Source organism: Magnolia sinica, chromosome 6, assembly GCF_029962835.1.
Source record: "Magnolia sinica isolate HGM2019 chromosome 6, MsV1, whole genome shotgun sequence".
In the NCBI taxonomy this organism is placed as follows: Eukaryota; Viridiplantae; Streptophyta; class Magnoliopsida; order Magnoliales; family Magnoliaceae; genus Magnolia; species Magnolia sinica.
In genome coordinates, this window is record NC_080578.1 from 15,378,992 (window position 1) to 15,399,525 (window position 20,534).

A 20,534-nucleotide genomic window follows, 5' to 3' on the forward strand; every position below is an offset into this window, starting at 1 on the left:
AAACGCTTCTCACTCTTAAGAGGAGTATGGCTAGGATGTTATGTCAGCTTGATATTATATGCCCTCCATCTATATTTGTCATGATGATGCATCTGTCGATCCACTTGGCTTACGAGGATCGGATATGTAGTCCTGTATACTATCGATGGATGTATCCATCCGAAAGGTACGCTATAAGTTTAGCAAGAATAATCCGGCTTAACATCTATGGTTGTATGTATTTGTAATATATCATTATCTTTGTCAGGTTTATGAAGACATTCAAGGCCTATGTCCGTAACAAGACGCGACCTGAGGGTTGCATTGCAGAACAATATATCCAAGAGGAGACAATTATATATTGTAACCAATATAGAGGAAAAAAAAATAAGCCTCTTGGAAAAATTGGAAAAACGGTTTGATGGAGTCATTTCAGGACTACAAAAGTTGTAAGATGTCGTTGATGACGATAACAATGATGACGATGTTGGTCCAATAGGTTCAGGTCAAAGTGTTACCATAGTGAGTATCGAATACGAACAGGCTCGTACATGGGTACTGAAGAGTCATCCCAACTATGATGTGTGGGAAGGGTATGCACAATTAGCTCATTTGTATATATCTTCTTTACTTTATGCAATTTCAATATAACAATGGTATCAAATAACTCGCAGGAAGCACAAAGATTTCTTGCAGCGATGTTACAGGAGGACCAATAGGGTGCCTAGCGAGGATGAATTCATACATTAGTTGAAGAGATAACCAGAGTTTAGCGAATCTGACGATAAAGAATTTAAAGATATAGTGAGAGGACCTCTAGCTTTTTGTACTCAATACAATAAGTATTGTATTAATGGTTTTCTCTTTGTCACTAAGGACTATGAGGAGAATAAAATGAACCAAAATAGTGGGGTTATGACAGAGGGTTTGACCACCTTCCGATCTAGTGCTAAGGATATGAATACAGTGGATGAAAATCAACCTTACTACGGAGTCCTTCGTAGAATTATCCAATTGGAGTACAGAACAGGGTACAAGCCCGTCTTATTCAAGTGTGATTGGGTGAAGGTGACACATCATGGTGTTTCTTTTGATGTCGAAGCGAATCTGAGATTAGTAAATTTGTCTAGTCTTTACAGTTCAGACAAATTAGGTGACGAGCCGTTCATTCTTACGGAGCATGCCATGTAAGTTTTCTACTCCAGAGATCCAAAAAATCCTAAATGGCATATGTTATTGGAGGTTCCAAAAAAGATTTTTATCGAAGAAGAGACATGCCATCTATTGGAACGATTTAAGGATGTAACTGATGCCGATGCAGGACCTAATCTCACCTCATTAGCAATTGTTGATGAGTTGATATTCAATGAACCTGAAGACATCATTGTTATAGTTGAGAAAACAAAGAAAAGAAAGCGACCAAGGAGAATCTCTTAAATTGTTTATATTTTCTAAGCATATAACAATATGATATTTATTGGAGGAAATCCAATCAAGGTATGGTTAATGTAGTGAATTGTTTGTACTTTATCTGTTATCCAAATTATTGTATTAATCATTAGTGTTTTTATTTTATTTTATTTTAATTTAAACAGGCACATGGATTCACAACCAGAGGCATTGGGTGTGCACTTGACCGAGACTACAGATGCGAGCAAGACCAAAGGTAATATGATAGTTCTCCTTAATTAGATATGTAAATTTCAATTTTCTTATATATTGGCGGTAGTCAATGATGTGTATATATAACTGTTATTCTTTTGATGTTGTTGTGCCAGCTTCTTCTTCTTCCTCTAGAAAGAGAGGTCTTACTAGGGGTGCTTTTTTACATGAGCAACCTGATAGGAAAAAAGTCCTAAAGACGAATGAATTCGGGCAACCAAATGAGGATTGTCCTGAACAAAAGTAATTTGCATTGCATACCGGTATCCCCACCCGTACTCATATCCCGATCATATACCAAGACTTTCGCCTGGTGCCTCATGCACACATTCAAATGATCATAGAGTCATTGTCACGGGCTTATGAGTTTGAGGGTCAAAGTTGGGATGCGAGTCTTACATACGTAACAAAACGCATCAAGGAAACATGGCGGAATTACAAGAAAAGGTTGACTGCAAAATATATTAAAGGCAGGATCTTGTAGTTGTGAGAGATAGTCTTGCCCCCTCAGGTTTCCCTATATTCAAGAGAGCAAGCGAAAGGAATAAAATTAATCGGTCTAAGCTAAAAGGACCTGTGTGTCTTGGGAGGAACAGCATGGCTGTTCTTCGCCATCAGATGGTATGTGTTATTTATTTATAAATATAGGTATTATAGTTTAATATTGAATTTACTTTTGAATTATCACTCATCTAGCTCCATTAATATGTAATGTGCCAAAGACGAAGGAGAGGAATCTTACCTCTGATGCCGAGATAGGTAGATGTGATGTTTACTTAAGAGCCCATACAAGCAAGGACAAAGTTGTCCAGTATCCTGACCTTGTTGTAAGTACATCCCCTTCTACCACTAACTAGTACCTTTATGAGATGCCAATGTATAACTTTGAATTATTTTACATTCATTTGTATTTTATTGCAGGAAAAATTAGATGAGCTTTATTCTAGCAATCCTTCTTCTAAGATTACCAGCGTTGATGATGCCCTTACACAGGTAATAATAAAATTTAAAAATTATAGTGAGATTCATGGTAATTATGAATTTTCTAATAACTTGATTTGCAATGTTTTACAGTTGGTTGGTTCTGATAGTAGAGGGCGAATGCGGGGTCTAGGTTGCTCAATAACTAAGACAGGACTGAAGATGTCAACCCCTGCCCGTTCAAAGGTAGAGAATTTGATAAAAGAAAAAGATGGCCTAGTGCAGGAGATATTTGATATAAAGAAATCATTGGCCAAGATGGAGGCCTGGATGGAGTTGCAGCAACATGCACAATCTACTCAAAACCTCTCATCACCAACAATTGCTAAATCTGCTCAGGCATTGTCGGTATGCAAGTGTAAATTTGCTACAGTATTGAACTTATAATTATTTTATAAACGATAACAATACTAATGTCATTTTATATGTGTACATGTTGCCGGATGTTATATATATCGGTAGGAGATGCGACTTTCTTGGTTGGGGAAATCATGATATAGTTGCTGGTGGTCAAGTACACGAAGTTAATCCAAATGCAGTTGTCCATTGCGAACCATTGGAGGAGGGAGCTTTTGATGTTACCCTGACTGAGATTATACATCCTGACACTCGTTTGTGGAAAGAAGATGGGTTCGCATCTACACTTGGAGAGGCCGGTCCGGGATCACTTGTGCAATGGGGGAAGGAATCTTTGAGATTTCGATAATTTGAACAAATTTGGACTCTATAATTGAACTTGGTGTGAATGCTTTTTTTAGTTACTTGATATGATGTTTCGCTTGTTTTTTTGGTTAATTTTGAACTAATTTGGCACTTTAGTTACTTTATATTGATGAACTCAAGACTTGGTTTGATTTTTAGTTACTTTATATTGATGTTTCGCTTGTTTTTTTTTGTTACTCTATATTTTGTTTGGTTTGATTTTTATAATTTTGAATGAATTTTATACTCTATATTTAAACATATTAGACTCCATTTGGTTGTCACAAACCAAATGGAGCCTAAGCCCCTTTTTAACTCCGCCAATGCAACTCCTTGCATTGCTGGTCCCAAGCCCAAGTAAAGGAGGAGGGAGAATGGGCATAAGGTGAGTTGTGTACTTTTCCTTCATTTTCTGATTATCTATTTATTCTAGGTCAATCTTCATGGTTCATTATTCATTGAAACATGATTATCTATTTATTTGTTATTGTTTTGCAAGATGCTGAGAATGCTATCAATGACTTGACTAGTAAGGCATCTGGGGTTTGCAAATTTTGGGTTTGTCAGAATGCTTGTACATGGTATTTTTCTTTGATTTTACCTAGCTCCTGTTAGGTAAATGGCTCGAAAATAGACAAATAAGATGCAATTGGGCTGCTAAAGGAGCTGGCTTTGCTGAGAAAAAACCCCAAAGTGAAAACGAAAATCAAAACATGGTGGTCCTGACAAATGGTAGTTCAGGTAGTATGGGTACGGTATCCTCCATCTTCTCCTTTCTATTGAAAGTTAGGGCAATTATTTCAATGCCAATGACAAACCAGACTCCCATCTCCTTTCTATGTTTGTCAATGGAATAGACCATTTGGTGGACTTACCAAATCGTCAATTCCACTGGTATCGATTTGACTCTGCACTGAATGATGTTTAAAATGATGGAATTCTTGTTTATCATTCATGTATGGGATTTTTGTTCTAGAGATCATAGCTTTTATGCATTTGATGATTAAATAGAACGTCTCTTATTTTCCTTCTTCCTTTCATAAAGGTTCCAGCCACGTTTGGAGGCCATGCTGCGAGTTGAAACTGACCTCCAACTGGGCCATGAAGAGAGCTGCAACAGGCCTTTAAATGGGCTTCAATCCAAGCTATAAACATGCCTCAACCTTAGGCTAAAACCAGGCCTTCTTCAGGCCACACAAGGGAGCTGAAAAACATCCTTTAGCCAGCCCCAAATCTAAGTCGAAATACCTCCCAGATAGGCCGTAAAGATGCTGAAAATCGGCCCTTAGTCGGACCTTCTGCTGGCCATGAAATGCACAGAGATATGGGCTGAGTGTAGCCTAGTTGAGAAAGTGTTTTGAGCCAGAAATAAGGCCTTCAATTAGACCGCGCAGAGGGCTGAGAAACGCATTTCAGATGCCTCGCAGTCGGGCCAGACATGGCTCACGGTCAGGCCATGAAACCTGGATCCAAACGGCCTCCATCTAGGTCGTGCTGCGTGCTGAAAACAAGCTCCAGATGGGTCCGATTTGAGATGAAATTAGGCCCCGACTGGGCCTTGATCTGCACTAGAATCTGGCCTCAAACAGGCCCTTAGTACCAACCTTACAGCTAGGCTTTTTATGGGCAGCAAATCAGTCCAGGCCAGACCTCAATTGGGCCTTCCATCTGGGCTAAAACCAGCAAAAAAATCAGGTAGTGGACCTATGTCCAGCCCCTGCACTATACATTACAAATTGCGTGTCTGATATTTTCTTATATTTCATGGTAAACAATTTTGAGCGGTTATGCATTAATTTCACAAATGAGAAGCTGCAACAGCATTTTAACCAGGTTAGCTTACTCCATAACAAGTTGTTGCCTCTATCTTGGAAACCTCTAATATCTTGTTTTTTCTTGGGTTGTGTACTGACAGCATGTCTTCAAAATGGAACAGGAAGAGTACATAAAAGAGGAAATTAATTGGAGCTACATAGAGTTTGTTGATTCATAGATAAATCAGTTGGTATGTACATTGCTCACTTGTGCGATACTACCCAAACTACACTTCTGTTTTGCTATTGATTTATAGGTTTGATCTGGAACTGTAGATATTTCCATGGGATGTGTCTCGCATTTGAGCATCAACGTAAGCAAAAGCAATCCCAACAAAAACAAGACTAATTCAATTCCATCTTCAAAAGACAACAAGGTGCATTCTTGCACACACTTCTTATTGTAATTGGTGCATTCTTGCACATGCTTATTTTTAAATTTTGATGCATTCCATTGTGAAAGGATTTATGACTTTGAAAATGAAAGGGAGAGGCTCATTATGGAGAAGGACGCAGTCATTCAAGAGCATGCTTCCCTGGAAAATCAATGAAATAGTATGATTCAACACCTAATTGATGTTTGGTTTGGCATTTAAGAGCACACACTTCTTTGTTTTATTTTCCATGACAATGAAATAGTATGATTCAACACCTAATTGATGTTTGGTTTTGCATTTTTTTTTAAAGAGGAAGGTTAATGGACATGCATCTCAGTTAATCTGATTGATTGCTTTCAACCTTGAGAAGAGGGTCAACAAAAAAGTTATGGCAATGTTCGAGAAAGCTGAAGATGAATACAATGACTTATTATCCAAGAAAAACATCATTGAGGTATATTGTTGTATTTCTCAGCCTGTAAAGGATCTCATCTTTTTAAAAAAAATTGAATTTGTTTATGTCTGAAGTTGTTTGTTTGCTGTATTCTTCTCTTCTTAGAATGATAAGTCAAAAATCAAGAAAGTGATTGAAGAGCTTGATGAAAAGAAGAAGGAAACACTAAAAGTTACTTGGGTTAAAGTGAACAAGTGAGTCAACATTTCTCTGCTCTCATGTTCCAGTTCATAATTGTAGTATCCGGCTTCCTTAGATCCCTGGATCAGACAAATCCGGGCTATTTGAATAGTTCGTGTTTATGTATTTGCTCGAAATTAATGGAGCAGACACGAATGTGCGTCGGAGCTATCCGGATGAGCGGGGTCCCTGGAAGGTGGGAACCGTTGTTATGACCATGATTAAGCTATCCATTTCCTATGGACAATATTGGAGGGCCTTGACTATTTGGATAGGACATGTTTATGTGTTTATTCGAAATTGATGGAGAAGACCCGGATTCTGAGTTATCCGGATGTTGAGCGGGGTCCCCGAAAGATGGGAACCAGTAATGACCATGATGAAGCTGTCCATTTCCTATGAACATCATTGGAAGGGCCTGACCAATTGGAGTAGGCCGTGTTTATATCTATATTTGCAGGGACCACACCCTTAACCTATAACCTAAACCTATTCTTAAATCCCAAAACCTATAACTATAACCTAAACCTATAACCTATAACCTAAACTCAATTCCCTAAACTTTAACCTACAAGCTAACCTAAACCTATACTTATAACCTAAATCTATTCTCAAATCCCAAAACCTATAACCTAAACCTATACCTTAACCTAAACCTATAACCTATAACCTGAACCTATAACCTAAACTCAATTCCCTAAACCTTAACCTATAACCTAATCTAAACCTATACTTATAACCTAAACCTAAACCTTAACCTAAACATAAACCTATAACCTTAACCTAAACCAAAACCTATAACATAAACCTTAACCTATAACCTATAACCTATGACCTAACCTTAACCTAAACCTAAAACTTAAACCTAAACCTATAACCTAAACCTATAACCTAAATGTATTCTCAAATTCCTAAACCTAAACCTACACCTAATCCTAATCTCAACTCCCTAACCTAAACCTAAACCTAAACTTGAAAACCCAAACCTAAACCCGATCCCGAACCCGAACCCGATTTCCTAAACCTAAACCTTAACCTATTCTCAATTCCCTAAAGCTTTAACCTATAACCTATAACCTATAACCTAAACCTTAACCTAAACCTATAATCTAAACCTAAACCTAAACCTAAAACCTAAATGTATTCTCAAATCCTTTAACCTAAACCTACACCTAATCCTAATCTCAACTCCTTAACCTAAACCTAAACTTGAAAACCCAAACTAAACCAGATCTCAAACCCGAACCCAATTTCCTAAACCTAAACCTTAACCTATTCTCAATTCCCTAAAGCTTTAACCTATAACCTATAACCTATAACCTATAAACTAAACCTAAACCTTAACCTTAACCTAAACCTAAACCTATAAGCTTAACCTAAACTAAAACCTATGAACTAAACCTTAACCTATAACCTATAACCTATAACCAAATCTTAATTAACCTAAACCTAAAACCTAAACCTAATCCTATAACCTAAAACCTAAACCTAAACCTAAAACCTAAATGTATTCTCAAATCCCTAAACCTAAACCTACACTTAATCATAATCTCAACTCCCTAACCTAAACCTAAACCTAAACTTGAAAACCCAAACCTAAACCCGATCCCAAACCCGAACCCGATTTCCTAAACCTAAACCTTAACCTATTCTCAATTCCCTAAAGCTATAACCTATAACCTATAACCTATAACCTAAACCTATAACCTTAACCTAAACCTAAACCTTAACCTAAACTTAAACCTATAACCTTAACCTAAACTAAAATCTATAACCTAAACTAAAACCTATAACCTATAACCTATAACATATAACCTAACCTTAACTTAAACCTAAAACCTAAACCTAAACCTATAACCTAAAAACTAAACCTAAACTTAAAACCTAAATGTATTCTCAAATCCTAAAACCTAAACCTACACATAATCTTAATCTCAACTCTCTAACCTAAACCTAAACCTAAACTTAAAAACCCAAAACTAAACCCGATCCCGAACCCAAACCCGATTTCCTAAACATAAACCTTAGCCTATTCTCAATTCCTTAAAGCTATAACATATAACTTAAACCTAAACCTTAACCTAAACCTAAACCTAAACCTAAACCTAAAACCTAAATGTATTCTCAAATCTTTTAACCTTAACCTACACCTAATCCTAATCTCAACTCCTTAACCTAAACCTAAACTTGAAAACCCAAACTAAACCCAATCTCAAACCCGAACCCGATTTCCTAAACCTAAACCTTAACCTATTCTCAATTCTCTAAAGCTTTAACCTATAACCTATAACATAAACCTAAACCTTAACCTAAACCTAAACCTATAACCTTAACCTAAACTAAAACCTATAACCTAAACCTTAACCTATAACCTATAACCTATAACCTAACCTTAACCTAAACCTATAACCTAAACCTAAACCTAAACCTAAAACCTAAATGTATTCTCAAATCCCTAAACCTAAACCTACACCTAATCCTAATCTCAACTCCCTAACTTAAACCTAAACCTAAACTTGAAAACCCAAACCTAAACCCGATCCCGAACCCGAACCCGATTTCCTAAACCTAAACCTTAACCTATTCTCAATTCCCTAAAGCTATAACATATAACCTAAACCTAAACCTTAACCTAAACATAAACCTAAACCTAAAACATAAATGTATTCTCAAATCCTTAAACCTAAACCTACACCTAATCCTAAGCTTAACTCCTTAACCTAAACCTAAACTTGAAAACCCAACCTAAACCCGATCTCAAACCCGAACCCGATTTCCTAAACCTAAACCTTAACCTATTCTCAAATCCTTAAAGCTTTAACCTATAACCTAAACCTAAAGCTTAACCTAAACCTAAACCTATAACCTTAGCCTAAACTAAAACCTATAACCTAAACTAAAACCTATAACCTATAACATATAACCTAACCTTAACCTAAACCTAAAACCTAAACCTAAACCTATAACCTAAAACCTAAACCTAAACCTAAAACCTAAATGTATTCTCAAATCCCTAAACCTAAACCTACACCTAATCCTAATCTCAACTCCCTAACCTAAACCTAAACCTAAACTTGAAAACCCAATCCTAAACCCGATCCCGAACCCGAACCCGATTTCCTAAACCTAAACATTAACCTATTCTCAAATCCTTAAAGCTATAACATATAACCTAAACCTAAACCTTAACCTAAACCTATAACTTATAACCTAAACCTAAACCTAAACCTAAAACCTAAATGTATTCTCAAATCCTTAAACCTAAACCTACACCAAATCCTAATCTCAACTCCTTAACCTAAACCGAAACCTAAACTTTAAAACACAAACCTCAAACCCGAACCCGTTTTCCTAAACCTAAACCTTAACTTATTCTCAATTCCCTAAAGCTTTAACCTAAAACCTATAACCTAAACCTAAACCTTAACCTAAACTTAAACCTATAACCTTCACCTAAACTAAAACCTATAACCTATAACCTATAACCTATAAACTAACCTTAACCTAAACCTAAAACCTAAAACCTAAAACCTAAACCTAAACCTAAACCTACACCTAATCCTAATCTCAACTCCCTAACCTAAACCTAAACCTAAACTTGAAAACCCAAACCTAAACCCGATCCCGAACCCGAACCCGATTTCCTAAACCTAAACCTTAACCTATTCTCAATTCCCTAAAGCTATAACATATAACCTAAACTTAAACCTTAACCTAAACCTAAACCTAAACCTAAAACCTAAATGTATTCTCAAATCCTTAAACCTAAACCTACACCTAATCCTAATCTCAACTCCTTAACCTAAACCTAAACTTGAAAACCCAAACTAAACCCGATCTCAAACCCGAACCCGATTTCCTAAACCTAAACCTTAACCTATTCTCAATTCCCTAAAGCTTTAACCTATAACCTAAACCTAAACCTTAACCTAAACCTAAACCTATAACCTATAACCTAAACTTAAACCTAAAACCTAAATGTATTCTCAAATCCCTAAACCTAAACCTACACCTAATCCTAATCTCAACTCCCTAACCTAAACCTAAACCTAAACTTGAAAACCCAAACCTAAACCCGATCCCGAACCCGAACCCGATTTCCTAAACCTAAACCTTAACCTATTCTCAATTCCTTAAAGCTATAACATATAAGCTAAACCTAAAACCTAAATGTATTCTCAAATCCTTTAACCTAAACCTACACCTAATCCTAATCTCAACTCCTTAACCTAAACCTAAACTTGAAAACCCAAACTAAACCCGATCTCAAACCCGAACCCAATTTCCTAAACCTAAACCTTAACCTATTCTCAATTCCCTAAAGCTTTAACCTATAACCTATAACCTAAACCTAAACCTTAACCTAAACCTAAACCTATAACCTTAACTTAAACTAAAACTTATAACCTAAACCTTAACCTATAACCTAACCTTAACCTAAACCTAAAACCTAAACCTAAAACCTAAATGTATTTTCAAATCCCTAAACCTAAACCTACACCTAATCATAATCTCAACTCCCTAACCTAAACCTAAACCTAAACCTAAACTTGAAAACCCAAACCTAAATCCGAACCCGATTTCCTAAACCTAAACCTTAACCTATTCTCAATTCCCTAAAGCTATAACCTATAACCTAAACCTAAAACCTAAACCTAAACCTAAAACCTAAATGTATTCTCAAATCCTTAAACCTAAACCTACACCTAATCCTAATCTCAACTCCTTAACCTAAACTTAAATTTGAAAACCCAAACTAAACTCGATCTGAAACCCGAACCCGATTTCCTAAACCTAAACCTTAACCATATATAAGTATTTTATTTCTCGATATATGTGTTTTTTTGTCTTTCTTCCTTTTGAGATGTGTACAAAGGTATGCTTGATTGATTGTGTCTACAAATGTTGTTTTATAAAGGCTGACAAACTAAAGAAGTCAATGGAGGATGGAAGTGATCTTGTGTCGAAGACCACGAAGTTACATCTGCAATTTCAAGGAAAGAAGAAGCTCTATCTTCTACATTTGTTGAAATTGACCAGGAAGAAAATTCTGTAAAAATATGAGCATTATTGAATGTATATGGAGGGTGTTTAATGTGTTGGAGTGTATTTGTTTCTTGTACATGAGGGCACGCCTTAGTTGTGATTCTTATGATAGGTTGAGCAAAATGAAGTATTGTTTATTTAGAAATGTGAATGTAGGATGCATTATATGATTTGATTGCTATTTGTAATAAACGCATCGTTTCATTTATTTTTAACTCGGTAAGACCGAGGTCGAATCCACAGGGACTGAAACTTGTACGTGATCTGGAACTAACTAGATCTAGAACTAGCAAAGATGTAATATAAATCAAATAGAATTTAAGGAATAATTGTGGAATAATTATCGAAAACTTAAGAGAAATCAGAGATAAGAAACTAGGGATTCAGAGGATCCACTTGTATATTCATCCAGTTGAAGGGTGTAACCATGAAAATCAACTGAACTTCCTTTGATATAGTTTTCAAGAGATCAGACGAGTGTAAATTAGAATGGATTCCATCACAAAACCATGCCCATGAGACAAAGCAAACAACAAAATCAAACCAATTCACAGCCAATCTGAGTGATGTATGAATGTCAGGAAGAATTTCGTCATCCAACCATGTCCAAGGGGCAATGGTGAACAACAGAGTTTCCTAACCGCATAGTCACAATAAAGGAATGGACATACTCAAAGTCATCGCAAATATATTGTAATTTAAGTCACAATAAATCATTAAAAACTTGAAAGCATTCCATTCAATCACACTAGAATCAACGTCAGTTCATCACATGCATCCAAGCCGTAGGATCAACCCCATCACGCCATAAGCTTCACCCCTTATCCCTAGCTAAGGGGTTTAGCCACACATGAATAGGCTAAAATAAACAAATAAACAAAGGAAAAGGAAGAAAGGAAACATAGCAAGGAATTTAAGTAAAGAAGAAGAAACAAACTTCTCTTCTCTTTCTCTCTCTCTCCCGTTCAGCCTCCAGATCTTCCCTTTCAATCGTTCCAAAAACCACCCCAAGCCGATACCTCCCCAAGCTCACGTGCAGCCTCTGTCCACGTCCGCACCCAGCTTTCTTCTTCCCTTTCCTTCACGTCCCTCTGCAGCAGCAAAGCCTCCCCTTTTAAAAGATGAACGGCCTCCCCCGAGAGCTGCTGTGGAGTCCCAAAAGGAATAGGTTGCGGAAACCGTTTTTACGCAGCCAGCTATTCAAACCGCGTTCGTATGCGCAGTGAAAATGCAAAACATCTTGCATTTGGCTTGAGATTTTGGACGACTGATCGTCCAAAATCAGAATTGGACTTCTTGGTGGTGGTCACGGCTCCCTGTTGATGAGAATGAATGGTTTGGATTGCTGATCCGATCACCATCTTGATCAAGGAACGACCTGGAAGTCCCGGTTGCACGTAACAGAGCTTGCGCAGGCCGAACGCTGTACTGATGGCGGGGCCCACTTCACTGCTTGTTCGATGAATCCACGTCGTCTATTAGAATCACAAGAAAAAATCAGTCAAAGATGGATGATTTTGGATCGAGTTAGGCGTGGCCCATTGAATTTTAACTCAGCCGTCCATCTTGCATTTAAACCGAGACCTACGCATATATACGTGCATGGGTTTGGAGAAACTCCTTTTGTACGGTCGATTCGATCTTCTGGAATGACTGGACGGTCTGAATTGACCGTCTGATCAAAGGTAGTGGCCCACTAGATGTCAGCCGTAACTCTCTGTTTGCGTTCACAGCGGCAGAAAAACCGGAATTCGGATTCCTGTGTTGCCATGCACGTCTTAGTGCAAAAAGTGTACTATGTACACTTTATGATGATTATGAGAAATCCACACCATCCATCTTGTTCCCCATTTCATTTTACCCGTGGGGGTCGAAGTTAAAGAGTATCCGGACAGCGGGTGGGCCCCAAATCAAGGTTTTATGGACTGATCTGTTAGTTCAGCCACTTTCACGAGGATCCAATGGTTGAAATTTGACGTGTACGGTTAATTTGTGGTTCTTAGGACATTTATGAAGTTTCGAGCCCAACGGATGGTGGGAACCCTGTGATCTAGCATTCTGGAACAATTTCGGGCCACTTGAGCTTCAGTTTCTCAATTTTCTCAGGTCTCTGGCGTGTAAATTCGTCGATCTTTTCCTCCTGGGGTCCTTTCTATGCTTTGGTGAATTCTGAGAGTTAAATCTCAGCTTTTAGCACCTTGTTTCAGTCCAAGCTCGTACATACACCCTGTATCATAAGCACGATTAAGATGAGCAATTAAACGGTACCATGTTCATAAATCCAGGCAATAACTGGGTCTGATATGCAATATTTAACCCTCAACACAACCCCCAACCAGCATCTTGCTAATCTCGAGCAAGGTATGCGAAAGATAAATTGAGAATTACAGGACAGTTTTTATAACTCAAGTGACTGAAAAAAAAAAAAAAAAAAAAAAAAAATTCAGATACTAGAATTCTAAGATTCATGAATGTTGGCATTACTTTCTCTCCTAGACTTAAGCACACGGTAACTTCATAATTAAGTTCAAAATATTAGTCCATCAATTAGAATAATTCTAAACATTGAATTCCTTGGATGCATAGTCTAATCTCGAATTATCAACATTAAAATTCACTTCTCTATTTAAGGATATCATTGGTAACCAATAAGAGAATTCACGATAACCTGAACTTGCCTCACACATTATCTTTTTATTCTTTTAATTTTTAACTTTTTCATTAGAAGTAACACCAAAAAGAGGGATCAAATCCTCACCTATAGGGAGCAAACTTAAAGTAAAGACTGTACACCTAACTTTTTTTCAAATATCATCCATGGGGAATCGAATCCTCACCTATAGGGAGCAAACCTATGGTAAAGACTGTTCGCCCAATCCATTCAATTTTTCAAGTTGGTTCCTTTCATGTTTAGTGATTACCAAGTTAATCCTTCAATATCGAACTGAAACCTTAATATGCACGCGAGATGTGTCCTGCGAATTCATGTCTCAATCAATGTTTACAAATTCTAGTAATGGATTAACAATTCAAACTTAGCTGTGAAATTTAATAGATAACTGAATCCAAGAGTCATAAAGTACCAACATCACGCATCTTAAAATTCTAAGTGCCCTAGATGGCCGTCAAAATCACTTTGAATTCATCAGAAAGCCTGAAAAATTAAAAATTTTCACAACTTTTGCTCAAGACCAAGAAAACACTGATTAGGAAACCTAATCTCCCACCCCCAATCAAAAATCTACATTGTCCTTAATGTAAAAGAAATAAACATGTAATGCACATGAGACAACGGAAATATAGGAGGAGTGATGGAAAGATAGTATCTGGACGAAAGAATCAAGAGGCTTTCCAAAGATATCTACATAAGAGCGGGTTAGCACAAAAGAGAAACCAACAGAAGTAAAATAAAATAACAAAAATAAAATCCTACCTATACCACTTTCGCAGGTGCTCTCGATTGCATTTAGCATACGCAACAAGCCTTTAAACCCCTAGGTTGCCCCTAGTGGACGAGTTGTAGTCTCGTGAGGGTTTGCAGCAATGTTACCCACAAACATTGAACTAACTAACTAGGAAAATGAAACGGAATGAAAAGCTGGGTTGGCTCCCAGGAGTGCTAAGTTTACCGTCTTCAGCCAGACAAATAAAGTAACTACCCTAGTCCTATGAAAGCGATAAACCTACCTATACCTCCATCAGACTAGGAGATCAATCCTGTTAGCTGGAGCAGTCGAGGCATGGACATGTCCTCTCGAATCAAATTTCTCGACAAATGGTTTAAATCGATGTCCATTGACTTTAAACTCCTTGCCATTGTCGGGATCTCTTATCTCAACGCCCCATGAGGAAAAACAGAACAACAATGTAAGGGCCGGTCTAATGAGGAAAGAGATGTAACCGAGAATTATATAAAAGGACCTTTTGACCTGGCGTGAATGATTTCCGAATAATGCATTGGTCATGAAACACCTTCATCCAGTGCTTATAAATTCTCTAGTTCTCATACGCATCGTTCCGGATTTCTTCAAGTTCATTCAACTGAAGTTTGCGTAGCGAGCCAGTGTTGTCTAGATTTAAGTTCAGATTTTTTATTGCCTAGTAGGCTCTATGTTCCAACTCCACAAGTATGTGGCAAGCTTTACCATAGACAAGTCGAGAGGGAGACATTCCAATAGGAGTTTTAAATGCAGTACGATAGGCCCATAAGGCATCGATCAATCGGATTGACCAATCCTTATGGTCAGGGATAACCGTTTTCTTCAAAATGTGTTTAATTTTCCTATTGGATATCTCAGCTTGCCCACTTATTTGTATGTGGTATGGAGTGCTCACCTTATGAGAAATACCATATTTCTTCATTAAATTCTCGAATGGTCTATTACAAAAATGTGAGCCCCCATTACTAATGATGGCTCAAGACATTCCGAATTAAGAGAGGATGTTTTCTTTTAAGAATTTAATGACCGTTCGATGGTCATTGTTCCGGCATGGGATCACTTCAACCCATTTAGTGACATAGTTTACAAGGAGCAAAATATATAGATTTCCAAAGGATTGGGGGAATGGTCCCATGAAATCGATGCCCCAATAATCAAATGCTTTTATGATAAGGATGGGGTTCAAGGGCATCATATTTCGACGGAACAATAATCCCAATTTCTGACAACGCTCACAAGCTTTGCAAAAATCATGAGTGTCCCTGAACATAGTGGACCAGTAAAAGCCACACTATAAAATCTTGGCCGTAGTCTTTTTAGAAGAAAAGTGACCACCACAGGCCTGAGAGTGACAAAAGGAGATGACAATTTGGTGTTCATCATCTGGCACATATCTCCTTAAGATTTAGTCTGGGCAATATTTAAATAAATATGGATCATCCGAAAAAGTTACGCACCTCGGTGAAGAATTTCTTCTTATCTTACGCAATCCAATGTGTCGGTATGGAACTGTGGCAAGATAATTAGCAATATCGGCGAACCAAGGAGAATGAGAGACTCACAGTTGTTCATTAGGGAACATATCATTGATATGGGTCACCTCAAGGGAATCAGAGGTATTAAGGCGAGAAAGGTGATCGGCCACTACGTTCTCTACTCCCTTTTTATCTTTAATTTTCAAATCAAATTCTTGGAGTAGAAGGATCCATCATATCAAACGGGGCTTAGAATCATTCTTAAAAAGAAGATACTTAAGTACCGCATGATCTGTGTAAATAATGATCTTGGATCCGAGCAAGTAAGACCTAAATTTGTCCAAGGTGAACACTACGGCTAAGAGTTCCTTTTCCGTAGTCGAGTAGTTCACGTCGAATTTAAAGTTCTACTTACGTAATGAATGACGTAGGGCCTCTTATCTTTTCTCGGGCCTAGGACCGCAAGAGCATAATCCGAAGCGTCGCACATAAGCTCAAAAGGAAGGTTCCAATCGGGTGGCTGCATGAAGGTGGAGTGGTTAACGTGCCCTTAAGCTTGGTGAAAGCTTCCTGGCATTGCTTAGTCCACTTGTACGGAGCATCCTTTTGAAGAAGATTACATAAAGGATGAGAGAGGAGACTAAAGTCCTTTATGAATCGCTGAAAAATCCTGCGTGTCCTAAGAAGGATCGCACGTCTCTGATGTTCTTGGGTGGAGGTAGGTTAGAGATAAGATCGATTTTTGCCTTATTTACCTCGATTCCTTTGGACGAGATGATATGCCCAAGGACAATTCCCTTGAACCATGAAATGGCACTTCTCCCAATTAAGTACCAAGTTCTTTTCTTCATATCTTTTCAACGACACATTTAAGACTTTCTAAGCACTTCTTGAAAGATGGACCGTAAAGAGAAATCATCCATGAAGACCTCTAGATATTGCCCCACCATATCGGAAAAGATACTAAGCATACATCGAAAGGTGGCGGGGCATTACATAGTTCGAATGGCATCCTTGATAGGCAAAGGTGCCGTATGGACATGTAAATGTGGTCTTTTCCTGGTCTTCGGGAGCTATCTTTATCTGGTTGTGCGAATACCCGTCAAGGAAACTATAATAGGAATGACCAGCTAACCTTTCCAGGATCCGATCAATGAATGGTAAAGGAAAGTGGTCTTTCCTTGTGACGGTATTCAACTTCCTGTAGTCAATGCACATTCTCCAACCAGTAGTGACTCTAGTTGGCACGAGTTCATTATTAGCATTGGCTACGATGGTGATTTCGGACTTCTTAGGGACCACTTGAGTTGGACTCACCCATTGACTATCAGATATAGGGTATATGATACCCACGTCCAATAGTTTAAGAACCTCGGCTTTAACCACTTCCTTCATGTTTGGATTTAGTCTACGTTGTGGTTGCCGAGTGATTTTTGCATTATCCTCAAGATATATGCGGTGAGTACAAATCGAGGGATCGATTCCCTTGAGGTCCGCTATCGTCCATCCCAGGGCTCCTTTATGCTCAATGAGAGTAGATATGAGCATACTCTCTTGTTCTTTCTCTAGGTGGGCAGAGATTACCACCGGGTATGTCTCATCTTGACTTAAATAGGCATATTTCAAATCAGAGGGCAAAGGTTTTAGGTCAAGCTTCGGCGGCTTGAGGTTAGACGGTAGAGGCACTACATCGGTTTGTGACAATTCTTCAAATTGTGGCCTCCACCGGTTAACTTCAAGTACCGGTGCAGTATCAAGCAAGACGCACGTCTCCCTAATCATGTCATCATCAAAATCATGGGAGTGGGCCAGGCACGTCTCTAGATGGTCGAAGGATAAGGTTAGAGGTATCGTATCTTCCACGAAAGAGTCAATCATGTTAATGTCGTGAAAATCGTCATCCTCCTCTAAGTTTCTGCCGTTATTGAAAAAGATATTTGACTCCAATGTCATATTCCCAAAAGACATAGTCATAACACCATTCCTGCAATTGATAATTGCATTTGAAGTGGCAAAGAATGGGCGGCCAAGAATGACGGGGATCTGAGTGCTTATGTTATTGATGGGTTCGGTGTCCAGGATGATAAAATCTACAGGATAGTAAAATCTATCGACCTGGACTAACACATCCTCAATTATCCCTATTGGTATACGAATAGAGCGATCAGCAAGTTGTAGTGTGGTCAGGGTGGGTTTTATCTCACCCAAATCTAACTGTTTGTATACCGATTAGGGAATTAGATTTACGCTCTCTCCTAAGTCAAGAAGTACGTGATCAATTTGATGGTTCCCGATTACACATGATATAATTGGGCTACCGAGATCCTTAAATTTCTGTGGCACGTCTTGCTTTAGGATGGCACTCACTTTCTCAGTTAAGAAGATTTTCTTTTGAATACTTTGCCTTCTTTTGGTCATGCATAAGTCTTTCAGAAATTTGGCATATGAAGGAATCTGTTTCACGACATCAAGTAGAGGAATGTTGACTTTTACTTATTTCAACACCTCTAGAATATCCTGAGAGTTAGAGAGAGGTTTTGGTGAAACCAATCGTTGGGGGAACGGAGCAACTGGCTTCTCTAGAAGTTCCGGTTCTAATTTTTGTGGGGCATCACTAGATCCATCATTGTTGTCCTCTTCTGGTTCTTGAGGCTTTTCGGGCCTAACCGGAAGAGTTTTATCAATGATCTTTCCACTCCTAAGAGTGGTGATGGATTTAGCGTGCCCCATCTGATTTGAAGAGCTGGGATCATTAATCTCGTACTGCGGTTTAGGATTGAGGAGAGGTTGTGTAGGAAGCATCCCCTTTTCTATAACCGTCATACGAGAATCTATCTTTTGCATAAAATTTGTAATTCCCCGCATTGCCTGAGCCAGCTCTTGTATGGAATTTTGAACCGGTTCCTCTTGAGGTTTCACTTGATTTGAATTTTGATTGAAGAAACCTGGAGGAGTAGCCGTTTGTCCATTCCTCCAACTAAAGTTTGGATGATTTTTCCAACCAGGATTGTACGTATTGGAGTTAGGTCCAGTAAAAGGTCTTTGATAGTTGTTTACGGCATTGGCTTGTTCATTCAACACTCCTCGAAAGGCGGGTATTGTAGGACAATTTTCAGTTGTATGAATGTTGCAATCACAGATGCCGCAAACAATTTCATTAACCTTATCCTTCTTTCCTTCCATGGCCTCAACTTTCCTTATGAGCGTAGTCACTTTACACTTGAGATCATCCTCTTCTTTCAAGAGATATAATCCACCTTTCTCCTTTAATTGAGTCGGCCTAGATGTGGTGTTTGATTTTGGGTAATAGTCCCAAGATTCTGTTTTTTCAGGCAGACTGTCGAGGTAGTCCCATACCTCATCAACATCTTTATTAATGAACTCTTCATTACACATTGTCTCGACCATTTGGCGCATCGAAGATGTCAGTCCATCGTAGAAGAAATTTGTAATGCGTCACGTTTCAAATCCGTGTTGTGGGCATGAACTGACCAAATCTTTGAACCTTTTCCAACATTGGAAGAATGTTTCATCTTCCTTTTGGGCAAAGTTTATGATTGCTTTTCTGAGGGTAATCGTTTTATGATGTGGGAAGAATTTTTTATGAATTCCCTCTACATGTCGTTCCATGTGCCAATGGATCTAGGACGCAGTGAATGTAACCATGTCTTAGCTTTCTCTTGTAAGGAAAAAAGAAAGAGTTTCAGCCTAATTGTATCCTCAGATACATTAGGAAAACATAATGTAGCTATAATCTCATCGAACTCTTTCAAATGTAAATATGGACTCTCTGATTCAAGTCCATGGAATTTGAGAAGGAGTTGGATAACTCCTGGCTTGATGTCCATTTGTCCTGTGTTTTCAGGAAAAATCATGCATGAGGGCATACTCACTCCCGCCGGTTGTAGATAATCTCGTAAAGTACGAGGCGGGGGTGCCTGTTGCACCTCATTCTCATCTTGAGTATCCTCCACCCTGGGTTGAGGTAGAAAAGGTTGGTCTTCGGCCATAACTTCAATGAACTCAAGGGATTTCGAGTGGTGTCTAGTCCTGCGATGGATAGTCAACCTCTCAACCAATCCTCCTTCAGTCAAGAGACGTCGAGTGTTGTCACGAGCCCACTTGGGCATGAAACACTCGCAGCCCTCAATCAAATTCAAACGAAAAGAAAATCTAAAAAGAAGGAGAGAGAGAGTTGGAAAGAAATTACCAAATTGAAGCCCCTGAGTTAAGGACCTGCAAAAGAAAACAAACAAGTCAGTTCGAAAGAGAATGTCTAGAATTAGAAAATCATTAAAAAGGAAGAAAGTCCTAAACTAGAAGGTAAATTAAAAAGAGATATAAAAAATAGAAAGTGGAGAGAAAGAACTTACCGAATTAGAAATTTCTATCTTAAAGGCCTACAAAATAGGAAGGTTAGTTTC

General features: G+C 38.2%; 1 protein-coding gene, 1 long non-coding RNA gene and 1 other non-coding gene across 3 annotated transcripts; all 3 read left to right on the plus strand.

The window, feature by feature from the left end:
* Positions 1 to 2,168: 2,168 nt before the first annotated feature.
* LOC131249515 (uncharacterized) lies at positions 2,169 to 3,009 on the plus strand. The gene is made up of 4 exons (XM_058250323.1): positions 2,169 to 2,262; positions 2,364 to 2,468; positions 2,563 to 2,634; positions 2,716 to 3,009. Exons 1-4 carry the CDS (start codon positions 2,239 to 2,241, stop codon positions 3,007 to 3,009), a joined length of 495 nt encoding a protein of 164 aa, XP_058106306.1. The 5' UTR covers positions 2,169 to 2,238.
* A 2,802-nt stretch (positions 3,010 to 5,811) lies between these two features.
* On the plus strand, positions 5,812 to 11,106 carry LOC131249892 (uncharacterized). Its single transcript, XR_009172888.1, has 3 exons — positions 5,812 to 5,969; positions 6,075 to 6,163; positions 11,068 to 11,106. It is a non-coding gene; the product is annotated as an uncharacterized LOC131249892 (long non-coding RNA).
* An 8,470-nt stretch (positions 11,107 to 19,576) lies between these two features.
* LOC131250237 (small nucleolar RNA R71) lies at positions 19,577 to 19,683 on the plus strand. Its single transcript, XR_009173163.1, has one exon. It is a non-coding gene; the product is annotated as a small nucleolar RNA R71 (small nucleolar RNA).
* The last annotated feature ends 851 nt before the right edge of the window (positions 19,684 to 20,534 follow it).